The sequence below is a fragment of the Polistes canadensis genome, unplaced genomic scaffold (genome assembly GCF_001313835.1).
Source record: "Polistes canadensis isolate GaletaPanama2010 unplaced genomic scaffold, ASM131383v1 scaffold_99, whole genome shotgun sequence".
Lineage (NCBI taxonomy): Eukaryota > Metazoa > Arthropoda > Insecta > Hymenoptera > Vespidae > Polistes > Polistes canadensis.
The window spans coordinates 136,258-149,361 of record NW_014569646.1 but is presented as its reverse complement, the minus strand read 5'-3'; the positions used below and the strand labels follow the sequence as shown (position 1 = coordinate 149,361).

General features: G+C 32.5%; 3 protein-coding genes across 6 annotated transcripts in view; 1 reads left to right on the top strand and 2 right to left on the bottom strand.

The window, feature by feature from the left end:
* Window positions 1-15: 15 nt before the first annotated feature.
* LOC106787402 (serine/threonine-protein kinase TAO1) lies at window positions 16-6,104 on the bottom strand. 2 transcript variants are annotated; one of them, XM_014749733.1, is made up of 12 exons: window positions 5,843-6,104; window positions 4,031-4,502; window positions 3,601-3,949; window positions 3,337-3,512; window positions 3,021-3,183; window positions 2,586-2,935; window positions 2,243-2,488; window positions 1,905-2,132; window positions 1,594-1,833; window positions 1,259-1,516; window positions 877-1,133; window positions 16-512 (listed from the first exon to the last, which is right to left on the bottom strand). In XM_014749733.1, exons 2-12 carry the CDS (start codon window positions 4,334-4,336, stop codon window positions 392-394), a joined length of 2,694 nt encoding a protein of 897 aa, XP_014605219.1. In that variant the 5' UTR covers window positions 4,337-4,502; window positions 5,843-6,104; the 3' UTR covers window positions 16-391. The 2 variants fall into 2 exon arrangements, with proteins under 2 accessions (XP_014605219.1, XP_014605220.1); XM_014749734.1 differs by lacking the exon at window positions 5,843-6,104 and adding an exon at window positions 5,506-5,762.
* Window positions 6,105-6,836: 732 nt separating this feature from the next.
* On the bottom strand, window positions 6,837-9,427 carry LOC106787365 (vacuolar protein sorting-associated protein 33A). Its single transcript, XM_014749668.1, has 8 exons — window positions 9,136-9,427; window positions 8,862-9,058; window positions 8,301-8,785; window positions 8,099-8,219; window positions 7,880-8,040; window positions 7,262-7,807; window positions 7,057-7,179; window positions 6,837-6,987 (listed from the first exon to the last, which is right to left on the bottom strand). The coding sequence occupies exons 1-8, from the start codon at window positions 9,238-9,240 to the stop codon at window positions 6,899-6,901; spliced, it is 1,827 nt and encodes a 608-aa protein (XP_014605154.1). The 5' UTR covers window positions 9,241-9,427; the 3' UTR covers window positions 6,837-6,898.
* A 198-nt stretch (window positions 9,428-9,625) lies between these two features.
* The window catches only part of LOC106787364 (cleavage and polyadenylation specificity factor subunit 6), a 9,549-nt gene continuing 6,070 nt past the window's right edge, over window positions 9,626-13,104 (top strand). Inside the window, exons 1-6 of one of the 3 annotated variants that reach the window (XM_014749667.1) lie at window positions 9,626-9,829; window positions 9,920-10,073; window positions 10,956-11,180; window positions 11,271-11,498; window positions 11,594-12,079; window positions 12,761-12,887. In XM_014749667.1, coding sequence (XP_014605153.1) covers window positions 10,017-10,073; window positions 10,956-11,180; window positions 11,271-11,498; window positions 11,594-12,079; window positions 12,761-12,887 — 1,123 coding nt within the window. In that variant the 5' untranslated portion in view covers window positions 9,626-9,829; window positions 9,920-10,016. Of the gene's footprint in view, window positions 9,830-9,919; window positions 10,074-10,203; window positions 10,558-10,955; window positions 11,181-11,270; window positions 11,499-11,593; window positions 12,080-12,760; window positions 12,888-13,104 lie in introns of those variants that run through there. The other 2 variants (XM_014749665.1, XM_014749666.1) reach the window with 2 other exon arrangements.

Genomic DNA, 13,104 nt, shown 5'->3' with positions numbered 1-13,104 from the left:
TATTATTAATATTATTATTATATTTTTTTGTTTGTTTTAAATATGATATAGAGGATGAGATTAATAATTACAATGCTGTAAAAAGCATTTAAATTTTCCTTCAATATGAAGGAATATTTCTTCAAACCAAGAGCTAGCTTCTGTGTTGACATTTCGATAATAAAGAAGTATATCCAAATAGATTAAACTTCAGTCCAATACACATTTCCAATCCTAAAATCTTATTAATTATTATTTTTTCTTTTCTTTTAGGTTTGAATTAATGCACGCAATGAGCCCAACCACTGTTTTATCTGTATAAGTCATAGAACTATAGATCGGCAGACTCATTATGTACTTACTACAGGCAGACACACACACATACATACATATTCTATTAATATAATTAAAATTAAAGACTATTAGGGGGGAAGGATGTAGAGCTATTACTGTGAGCCAGACTTAACATTGAGCCACTAAGGCTTTCATCATCTGGATATGATTCTTTTGATGCTTCTGCTATCGCCAGAGCACTGAAAATTATTTCACCATATAGATAACGATATAATATAAATCTAATGAATTATTAGAGTAAATATAAGGTTTATTAATGAGTTGGTGATTACAAAAGTAATCTCTCAGTTATAGATTTTTTTTCTTTCGAGATCTATTTATATATTAAAATTTAAAAATTACTACTTTTGTAATCGCTGGCTCATATCTGCAAATAATGATATATTACTACGATTGAAATTAAAATTCTCTCGCTTGTTGCATATAAATGCAAGAAATGTTAAAATGAGTTAATAATAAGCTTAAAGATATTCAATTTTAGTATTTAAATAGATTTAATAGATGACAGATGTTAGAAAAGTAAATATGTTGATAAATATTTACCTGAATCCTATTCTTGCACTTTCCTCGTCGAATTGTTGCAATTCGCGTTCTTGCCTTTCGTGTAACAAACGTATTCGTTCGCTGCGCTCGCGAAGAAATTCTTGCGTTTCGAGTTCCATTTTTTGTTCGAGTAAAGCTCGTCTCACTGATACACGATCTTCCAACTCACGTCGTTCACGATTCCTCTGCGCTTCGGCTTGCATTTTGTTTTTAGATTGATACGCGATCAAAATCTCTAATTCGTAATTTAATCTTTCCTGTTAAAAATTATCGATTATATCTTTAATTATATAAAGTTGCAAAAAACTTAACGGAGTTTAATTAATTTTGATCAATTTAAATGTTAACGAATAAACACAAGATATTGAATAAAATATTCAACCTTAAGATTATGACACTGGACTTCTTGCGATTCGTCTAATCGTATGGTTTGTTTCTGAAGCATTTCAGCAATACTCTGCTCATATTGATCACCTAGAAGTGCAAGTTTTCGCCTCTGTTCTTCCTTTAATTTCTTAATAACTGATTTCTGTTCATCCTTTGGAGTTGTTTGCAATATCTGTGCTTTTAATGCCTTATACTGTCTAGTCTGTATCTTACAAGTTTCCCTAAACTGCTTGCGAACTTGCATTTCTTTTTGCTAAAACGCGATTAATATTAAAATTAAGGATATTATATTTATATATAGAAATAAATTCTATATGTGATATTTCTTACTTTAAGACTCTTTGGCTGCTGCTTCAGTTCAAGTGCATGCTTCTTACGTAAATCACGTTCAGCCCGTTGCATATAATCCTGTTGATTACAAAGTTCGGTAGCATGCTGTCTAAGAACTTGATCTTCTCTAAGAGCATGTACCGCTCTTTGTTGTCTGTATTCTAATTCTTGAGTCTTTTCATGATGCCGTAACAGCATGGCATGCGCTTGCTCTAATTGTTGTTGCCTTTTGTTCAATTCCTAAAATATAAATTTAAAAATCATAAAATCGATGAAATCATTATTAAACATAAACAATGACCTATACTAACTTCACGTAAAAGCTCTTGTTCAAGACTGTGAAAGATGAGCAACTTTTTTCTTCTAAATTTACGAATCTCAAGATCAAGATATTCTCTTTGTCCTCTAGTTAAGCGTTGTTCTTCCTGTGCCTCCATTTGTCTTAAATTATCTTTTTGACTTTGAAGAGTAGCATCCCTTTGTCGCTTTGGTGTTACTTCGTCCTGAGAAAGTTCTTTTTTCCATCTTTCTTTGTATGCCTATAGAATAATAATAATAATAATAATAATAATAATAATCATCAATTAATATAGAATCTTTTGATTGAAATAAAATAAATTGATTTTAAAATCTTAAATGATATTATTACTTTGTACTCTCGTTTCTGTTGAGCTTCAAGAGCTTTACGGTCCGCTTCTTGTCTACATGTAATTTCTTTATGTAATTTCTTCTCTGCATTTTGGTTCTGTTTAAGTTTACGTTCCAATTCTTGAAGATGCCTAAGCTGTAATTTCTCCAATTCTTTACTAAATTGTTGCAATAACGTTTCGTATTCCTTATCTAATAATTGTTTATGGGATTCCATTTCCATTTTACAACGTTCTTCTAGTTTGACCTATATATACATATATATATATATATATATGAATAAAATAAAATCATAAGATTTAAACATTAAATATATTGAATAGAAATATTATTTAAAAATTTACCAAAGCTCCTTGATGTTCTCTCCTCATCCTCTTATAACCACTCATTTGTTCATGCATCTCTTCTTGCATATGTTCCTTCTGTTGTTTAGTCACGATCGATGTTGTTCTAATGGTTGCAAAATTATTGGCACCATGTTCTAACAGATTAGCGGTGACACCACCAGTTGTTATTTTATGTCGATTTCTAACAGAACCAGTGGAATAATCATTGGAATCTGCATTAGGCAGTGGTAAGCTATTTGTGGAGGAACTTTGAGAACTCGCTGATACACCCATTGAATGAATCGAATGTTCTGAGGTAATTGAATTACTTTTACTACTATCACCACCAGTTTGTTCGTCAGGAGTATCTGTGTAATTAAAATTTAACATTATTATAACAAAATTTTTAAGTATAAAATAAATTGATTTCAATGATATCGATAATATGCATACCATCTGCATCCCCAACTGTACTTTCAGTTTCACACGCGTCTATCATTAAAATCTTTTTCATCTTGCGATAATTTAAATTATCTAGTTCTCTAACAGCAGCTTTAGTTCTTTGAATCAAATCTATTAGAACTTGTGGAGAGCGTGTTCTTGTTACAAACTGATGCTGTAAAATAAATAATCTATAAGAAGATAATAAACTAGACACAGTACGTTTGTTTTATAATAAAAACTATCAAGATGAAAAGTTTATATAGACTATTATTTAAATATCTAATCCATTCGATTATTGTATATTAATAATATAGAAATAACGTACAGACAAGAGTGTACCAGATGTTGGTCTATCATTAGGACTTTTTGTAAGACAAACTTCAACAAAATGTCGAAAAACATCTGTCCAATCTGGCGAGTTCAAAGCAGGAGTGTCATTTTGTGCAATATGATACAAAGCGCTCATAGCATTCATATTAAAGTAAGGAGGCTTTCTTTCAGCTGAAATAATAATTAAACATATAAAACTTAGTAGATTTATATTATAAAGTATTATGAAGAAGAAGAATTAAAATTAAATTAAACAAACCTAGTTCGATGCATGTAATTCCTAACGACCATACGTCAACTTTACCATCATATTGCCCTTCGTCCATAGCTAATATCACTTCTGGTGCCATCCAATATGGAGTTCCGACGAAACTATTAGCTGGACATTTAATACTAGCCGAACCAAAATCAGCCAACTTGACAGTACCATTTTCGGTAAGAAGAATATTACCAGCTTTAACATCTCTATGAATTCTTCCAAGAGAATGTAGATAATGTAAACCACGTAAGACACCTTCGCAGATTGCTGCTATTTCATCTTCCTTTAAAGGTCTTTTATGTACCTCTATAATGTCTGACGCAGATCCAAGACAATATTCCATAACCAACTATAGAAAGAAAACATGTGTTAACGATAGAATACAAACATCAAATATCTAATAATTTACAATCATTTAAATATCTCGTACCCAGGCAGTATGGTCCCTGAGGTAACAACCCTTATATTCTATGGTATTTGGGTGATTGAGTTGCTTAAGAAAACGAATTTCTTTAAGAATATCCTGCCACTTTTCAACCGTTTGTTTTCCCAAATATGACATTTTCTTAATAGCAACAATTTCTTTGGTAACCAGACATCGGGCATAATAGACAGCTCCAAAGCTACCATGTCCAATTTCCCTAAGGTCTTCAAATATTTTCTCCGGATCATTTTTCTCAAATAATTCAGCTATCTCTGGATCTTTAAGGCTACCGGGTCTTGAAACGGCTGGCATAGTAGACAAATTTAATCTATTAAATGGCCGAGGCCTATTTCTCCTTACGTTGTGCCGTCTCCTCTTTCTCTCTCTATTTCTCTCTTATTAGATAATCAAATAAAATACAAATTCCTTCAAACCCTCACAATTATCTGTCAATCCATTCCCAGGTATAACATTCTATCTGAAAAAGAAAGAAACAAACAAAAATAAAACCCCTCAAGAAGACACTTTACAATAATGATCTTTAAATCTTATCGAATAGGACCAACAAGGAATCAGAAAAAATTAGACGGAAACATCCCATTGAAATGTATGTGCTCTTCGTGAACAATCAAGAGACACATTTACAAAAAAAAAAAAAAAAGAAAAGACCTATGAAATTAAATATCAAAAAAATTGTCATGACTATCGTAGTACTACAATAAAAAAAAACCTATCATTGTAATCATTATCATCCTTGTTGATCGTGCAAACACAACACGTATTATTCAAGAATCCTTCTTAAGAATACGAATCGCCGGAAAAGGGTTTACTTTTAAGGCAAGGGGAATGGTGAACCTAAGGCGGTCGAAGTGGTATGTCGAGAACGCGCATTCTCCGCGCTCGCACGTGAAATCGGTGAAGAAAATTTCTTTTTTTTTCTTTTCTTTTCTTCTTCTTTACGGGAAGGAGGAAGAAGGGGGTCGGAGTGTAGAAGCAGGAGACGAAAAATGGAAGAGGGGGGTAAGGGAAGTCCAGCGATAATAAAGAATGGAAATAACGAGGAGAGGGGGCCTATGTTATCGGGTTGTTGATCGAGCAATTAAATAGAATAATGATTAAGAATGTTTAGACGTTAAATTCGCAGATGTAAAATGCGGGTGGTAAGGAGGGTTGGGTCTTTTTTCTCATTCGGGAGGATCGCGTCGGAGCGAACGAACGCGAAGCATTGAACGCAGAAAAAGATAGGGAAAGAAGAAAAAAGAAAGAGAATGAGATAGAGAGAAGGAGAAAAAGAGAGAGAGAGAGAGAGAGAGAAGGGAAGTGGGTAGGTGTGTGTATGTATATGTGTGTGAGAAAAAGAGAGAGAAAGAAAAAGAGAGAGAAAGAAAAAGAGGGATAGAGAGAGAAAGAGAGAGAGAGAGAATGAGAAAGACGAGAGGATAAGAAAATGAATAAGAAAAAGACGAAAGAAAGAGACAGACGAGGAATTGGTGAGGAGCCCCAGAGGAAGATTGTCCTCCTCTAAGTAGTTGTGTAGTTGTCGTTGTCGTCGTCGTCACTCTAATCGAAGAGAAGAAGAAATAATCGCGCGTCCACATTGGTCTAATGACATCCCCGTGTCCTGGACGAGGAACTGTGCTTCCCGGCGAAATGCAGTTCAAGTTCACGAACGATCTCTTTCTTTCTTTCTTTCTTTCTCTTTCTCTTTCTCTTTCTTTCTTTCTCTTTCTCACTCACTCTTTCTTTCTTTCTTTCTCATTCACTTACTCACTCACTCTTTCCTAGCTAAACGCAAAGAGGGTAAAAAATAATATTCACCTCCAAAATGGCGAGCGAGCGAGGAGCACGGAGGCATGCGCGCAACTTAAAGAAAAATTACACTTCAATCCAGGCAGCTTAGTTTTCTTATTAAGGATGATCCATCAAACATATTTAAGATTTCGTTGATCCGTGTGAGAGATCTTTCGGTTCCTATGAGAAATGCACCGCACCCCGGAAAACGACGTACACGCCCCGTACGTGTCACGCAAACGTACATACGCACGCACGCACGCACGTATATATATATATGTATAATATGAATATATACGTATATGTATATAATATATATATATGTATATATATATATACAGAGAGAGAGAGAGAATATGCACGCACGTATATATACACACGTCACACACCCACCCACACACACACACACGCGTAATGCACCAGGAAAGCGACAAGTTTAAATTACAATGAATATCGAGATTGATTATACACGACACGACACAATAAGGTTGTTTTATTTTTATAGATTGATAGGAATTATTAACGAAATTATTTTTACACGCCTTTTCGCTTTCCTATACCGTCGTGTTCTGTTACGACTGTCGAGCCGTCTATCGATGATCTGTGGCGCTCTACGTTAGTAGACTTATGAACTAATGTTACTAGCATTGTCGGTAAATGTGAACTGTCGGTAAGTGTGAACTGTCGGTAAATGTAAACTGTCGGTAAGTGTGAACTGTCGGTAAGTGTGAACTGTCGTTAATATTTCATCTCCCATTTCCACTCAAACTAACACACAACACAACTTATATTTTCTTTCATAAATAAAAATCAACTACCCCGTAAAATAAAGAATTCAAATCCGTTGTTAGTCAGCAAAAAACAGTTGGCATAGAACCGCAACAGCAGAAAAAAATGAATAAGTGCTCGTAATTGCATATTTAAAATTTATAATTGCACATTTAAAATTTATAATTGCACACTTTATATTTAATTTATATACCTGCGATTTCATTAAATCTATTAATAGATGTATATATTATATATATATGACACGTTTGTTTGGGGTAAATATATAGAAAGATTTATTTATCGCTTATCAAATCAACTTTGTTCCATATTTTCCATCAATGATGAAAGGAATGTATTACCATTAATTAACTTAGTTGTTCCCACGATAAATTCGACGTTTACTAAAAGAAAGTTAATTGATATTTATTTTTATGGTGTGTACAAGTTTTATTGTTTAATGTAATACTTACAATCCTCTTGTTGAGATAAAAATCGTAAGGCTGATATTTCAGCAAATGTGCATCCTCCAATAAAGAATACTAATATTAATTTTGGTAGATCTGAGTTAGAGTCTTCACTGGTAATTGAATTTCCTATTAAAAAAAAGTTTATTATTATTTTGTTAATATAATATTCTACTTCCACACACACACACAAGCAATAAAATGTTTATACTTCTTCCTACTGATGCTAAATTGTGTGAAACATTTGATACTGTAGGTCCTGGCAATAAACCCATTACATCATTTAATCCTTGCCAACCAATTGGCTGAACCAATTGTTCTGCCAATCTAATACTAAGAGGTGCATATATCGAATGAACATAACTAATATCTTTGGGTGTTATTTCGCTTTCATCTTCTACTGTTAAACGTAATGCTTTTCTCAATACGGTGTATTGGCGCATAGATTGTTGCGTTTTCAATAAACCAACTTTTTCTAAATTTAATAATGTTGGTAAATTTTGATATCCATAAGTTTGTATTATTTCTCTTTTATAATAATCTAATAATTTAGGTTTCAAACCAGAATTTGTTAACGATTGTATACAAAGAAGGCGAAGGACTTGGAGCAATGGTTGTTGTTGAGCTATTAAATCTTCTATGTATGAATTAGGTTTGTCTGTATCTATACAGTTTAATAATTCTTGTTCGATTTGCAATGATTCTAGAAAACTGTTAGAATCAGTTACTTCTTTTATCATTTCTGCTATCGTTGTATCTATCAAAGAAACATACTATGTTATTTTTAGTAACATTATGGACTTTTAATGCTCTATTTCGAATAACTTACGCCTCGCCAAAGATTGTTTTGTTGCCAGCATATGCGGTAGTTTAGCAACAAATTGTTTTATTTCTTGAACACTTTTATCTCCGTGTCGTTCGTCAAATTGCGATGATATAACTTTAGCTTTTCTACTAAGAACTGGACCTACTCCATTAAAATTTTTATCTCTGTAAATGAGAAAGATATAAATGTTTATGTCAAGGAATAGATAATCTTGGTATTTACCTAATTTCTGCAAATAATTCCTCTCCAGAGTTAAGTATAATTTGTTCTTTCTCATTGAGAGACATTACAGTTGGAGAGTCTTCGGTGTCATGAAACTTTTTAGCAGGTAACTGTACCGTATCTGAAATTTATTTGTTTGACATTGACGTATACGAAAAAAAATTTTTTATAAGTAACGAGTAATTTATATAAAATACTTTACTATATTTTATCCCAAATATTTCATCTATCAAGCCTTCGTAAGTTAATTGAGTGACTAAAGGTGATAATAAATCAACAGATCTATCTAATAACAATAAATGTTCAATAGGTGTCGGTTGTAATACATTCATTTTATTATCTTCTTCTTCACGATTTAATCGTTCTAATAATTCGCATACTTTGGCAGCAGCAGGTCCTCTGCCTGTAACCTTTGAAATCTTTCCATATAATTTTTGTAAGCCTTGAATAGCTTGCGCTACTTGATACAAACAAGTAGGATCATTTTCCAAGTAAAATTCTTTGAACGATTCATTAAGTTCCATTGAAAGAAGATCGCTGTCAAAAGGAAATAATTCGCATTTGAATTCTTCTATTAATGTAAAGCTGCCAAAGACACCTCGGTTTTGAAGTTTCTTTTGACATAACAAACTTTTTCTAGGTACAAAGAATAAATGAAATTCTTTACGAGGCCTTTTTCCTTCTTCTCTGTTAAAATAAATAGGTATTATAAGTATAATATAGATATCAATAAAATCATTGAAATTTATAAAATAATGTATACCCGTGTACATTGTCAGCAACCAAATCCATTAAAGCTAATTGTGGTCTTGTTATAAATATAATATTTGTGATATTGGATGGTATTGATAAAGTTCCACCGCATAACGGATACATTTTGACAACATCGTGCTCCTCTAACAAATTATACTTTGCGACAAGTCCAATTGGGCCAGCCAACGACTGGTCCCAAATAATTGCCTGTGAAAATAGAATAGATTGTACGTATAGAAAATAAGATAATTAAATATTAATCATACTGTCAATAGTTATATTACCTTTGTTCCATCGCATTGTTCAAGTAAATGTAATAATTGTTTTCTTGCTTGTTCTTGTATAAGAGCGACATTTAATCTTCCACTTGACAAATGTGTTGAAGACATTACAAATATTTATTTTAATATCTAATTATATATAACTAAAAGTATCATGAAATCATTAATATCAATTCATTTCTAATATTTTGACAGATGTATATTGACAATCAAATTTAAAGTTATACACACTCACTGAAAGAATCTCATAGAAATAACTTTAAACCCATTCTTACTTATTTTTAGATGATCAAATTTTCGACCAATGCGGTTAGTTTATTTTCGTTTACTTTATTTTTATTGGCCGATCTTACGTTGGATCGATAAAATGTTACATTAAAAAAGGTGAATTCTGATTCGTTAATATCCGAAGCTAGAGGGCTTCATTTTAAAGAACGACATCTGGTAAGTGAAAATTTAAAATTCGCGATATCCAGTTTATTTTTAAGTTGACTACTAATAACTGTGTTTATAATAACTGTGCTTATAGGAGATTCTTATTTCCACGAACGAGAGCAAAGTATGCACTTCTATTAACTCTGTTCTTTCGATTATTGTTATAGATTATTCTAGAGCAAGAAAAAAGTTCACACGTTTAGATTATGCATTCTCATTACTAAGAATTGTGTCGATAAAAAGGATATTTGAATTAACCTAGGTAATAATTTAGTCATTAATTTTATTATTATTCTTTTTTTTAAATATCTATCTGCCAATGAAAAATGTATTTGTTAACTTGTGATTTTAGAGCGCCTTTTAACGATATAAGAGGGCGTTCGAGTACTAACCTCTTAAAATCGAGGAAGGAAATTGATGGGCTTGGCGGTGCAGTTAGCGTCGGTAAAATGGCGGACGGTGACATTGATTTGTACGCCGATGATCTCGAGCAAGATTTCGCGCAGGTAATTCGATCTTATCTTAGATAATAATACAAAGTTTGTATAATTATACGTAATTATTAAGGGGGGTAAATATTATTTTTTAAAATATCGATAGTCGATAGTGATTATTTAAAAGGAAAAGGCAAAAATTATACATACATACTATATATATATATATATAATATACACACGTATATGTACCACGCGTTTAGTATAATTTCGAAGTGTTTCGGCGTCATGGAGGAGGCGATGTTAACGATCGCTCGACGAAGTCTTCATTTTAACCCTAAAATATAAACTTTCAAAGTATTATCGTGTATTTACTTTTGTGTTAAACCAATCTGATAAATGAATAAACTGTAGTCATTAAAAAAACCATTTATTGTTAATCTACGTTACATAAATAGTGCGTATTGTGTACATCGCGTTATAAACTTTCGGGACCTAGAACAAATACGAGAGTTAATAGAGGTTTCCAGCAGGAATAATCAAAATGGTGTTAGCGGTAAGGCAATTAATGTCGTAGTATTTATTTCCACTTCGATTATATACTATTTTTATGTTTTATGGAGCACTGCATTTGCACTGCATGTTCTAATCTAATGATATATATATTTCATGTATTTAATAATATAAACTTTTTTCTTATATCATTGAGAAAAGATTTCTTTCTTTTTTTTTTTTTTGTTTCATTTTTTTATTTCTCTCAAGTGTTCATTCGTATTACATCTGAATAAGAAATTTCTATCTAATTTGTCAACGCTAAGTTTTTTGTATTTAAAGCGAGTAATTCCATGGCTGTCAGAGATATGCTTTTATTACATGGTAAATTGTAATACATGTGCTGTCATTTATATGTATAATGTTATTTAATATTTCTTTCTCTTTTCGAATATGCTTTAGGATGAATTTGCTGGTGATGGTGTGGATTTGTATGATGATGTAATCGCAGCACCGGCTGGTGGAAATGGAGGTGTTTCCAGTGGCAATGCTGGCGATGGAGGTGGGGACACAACATCGACCAACGAAGAGACTAATGGGAATGCACCATATCATCAGCTTGGTAACAACATTCAACCTAATCAAATAGGAAGACGTCATCAACTATACGTTGGCAATTTAACTTGGGTATATAACAATATATTTATATATATTAAATGTATATTTATTAAAATAATTATTAGATTATAATAATTAGGTTCGATTTTATTTTTACAGTGGACGAGCGACCAAGACATAACCGATGCAGTTCAAAGTATTGGCGTATCTGATTTTGTAGAAGTAAAGTTCTTTGAAAATAGAGCTAATGGACAGTCCAAAGGTTTTTGCGTAATTTCTCTGGGTTCAGAACAAAGCATGAGAATATGCATGGAAAGATTACCTAAAAAAGAATTACACGGTCAGAATCCGGTTGTAACATTTCCAACTAAGCAAGCTCTTAATCAGGTAGATAACATGGATGCATTAAGTAACTGAGATTAAAGTTAAAAAGTTTAATAAAATAAAGTCTATATAATGGATGGATTTTGTTATATTTACAGTTTGAATCTCAGTGCAAGACACGACCAGCGCCTGCTCCTCAGCAAAGTCAGAGTCAACGTCCTCATAATCCGCATCAACACCAACCACCTATGCCACCTCATCAACAACACCCACAACATCCTCAACATCCTCAACATTCGCAACAAAATCATGGTCCTAGAATGATGATGGGACCTCCACAAGGTGTCAGACCACAAAGGATGCCACCACCAGGTATGGGCCCACCCGGAGGACCAGGTGGACCTGGTCAACAAGGACCACCTCGAATGCATGGACCACCTATGGGTCCCGGTCCTGGACCGCATCATCCTTTACCTGGACATCCTAATCAAGGCCCTCCTCCACCAGGGTATCAACAAGCACCATGGAATGGTCCTAGACCAAATGGTCCACCAGGACCACCGAGGGGTCCAAGTGGACCTGGTGGTCCACCACAACAGGGGCCTCCAGGACCAGGACCCGGTCAGCATAGACCACCAGGCATGGTACGTCGTTATATAAATATTTAGCATGAGATGTAATAAAGATACTGTACAGTTTTCTCTAAGTATATATTCATTTAAACTAATATATAATATGGAGTTTATATAAAAAAGAATTCTCGTCAATATACATTTTTAACAGTTAGCATGGTTCTTGTATATCGTTATCAATAGTTTCTTTAACGAATATTCTAATAAAGCAGAATATAATAAATTTAAGAGGTGCATAAACAAATATAAATTTAAATTCTGTAAAGTTTTAGTTTTTATTTTGGTGTTAGAAAATGGTCTAGATTAAATTGTTCAAAACTTTAATTAATTATTATCATATAAGTTTGAATACTTTGTGCAGTTACATGTTCAACATTACGAATAAAATTATACTAAAGACGTTTCAGAAATCAGTTATCTTATATATTGCAGGTAATTTATAACGAAGTTCTTTTGTTTTATCTATTTCATTGAGAAAAAAAACAACTAGAAAAAGAAACAATAACATTTTTTAAAGTAGGATCAGAGTATATGAAGACTATTATGTATATGAAATTGGTACATAATACATAATTGTCTTAGATAATAAATTCTCAAGATTAGTATACTTGCATGAGGGTATATTTAATAATATACTATATATATATATTTGGTTTTTATATAAAATAAAATTATTTTTGTATCTTTATTTAGCAATTCCATGGTGGTCCACCTGGACCTCCTGGTCAGGGTCCTCCTCGTGGACCACCTGGACATCCTGGAGGACCTCCAGGTGATCCTAGAGGTGCTCAGCCACGACCAGAATGGAATAGACCACCAGGTTTGTAAATTATTATATTAAAAGAAAATAGCAATAATGATTAGAAATTTGAAACATCTTGGACTTATATGCTTTATTTATATTTTTAATAAAAATATAGATATAGCGTTGAATATAGCACATTTGTTTTATTCTCAATATAGAAAGTTATTATTTTTATAATAGCACACAATTCTTATTATTATTATTATTATTATTTTATATTATTTTTTGTTAT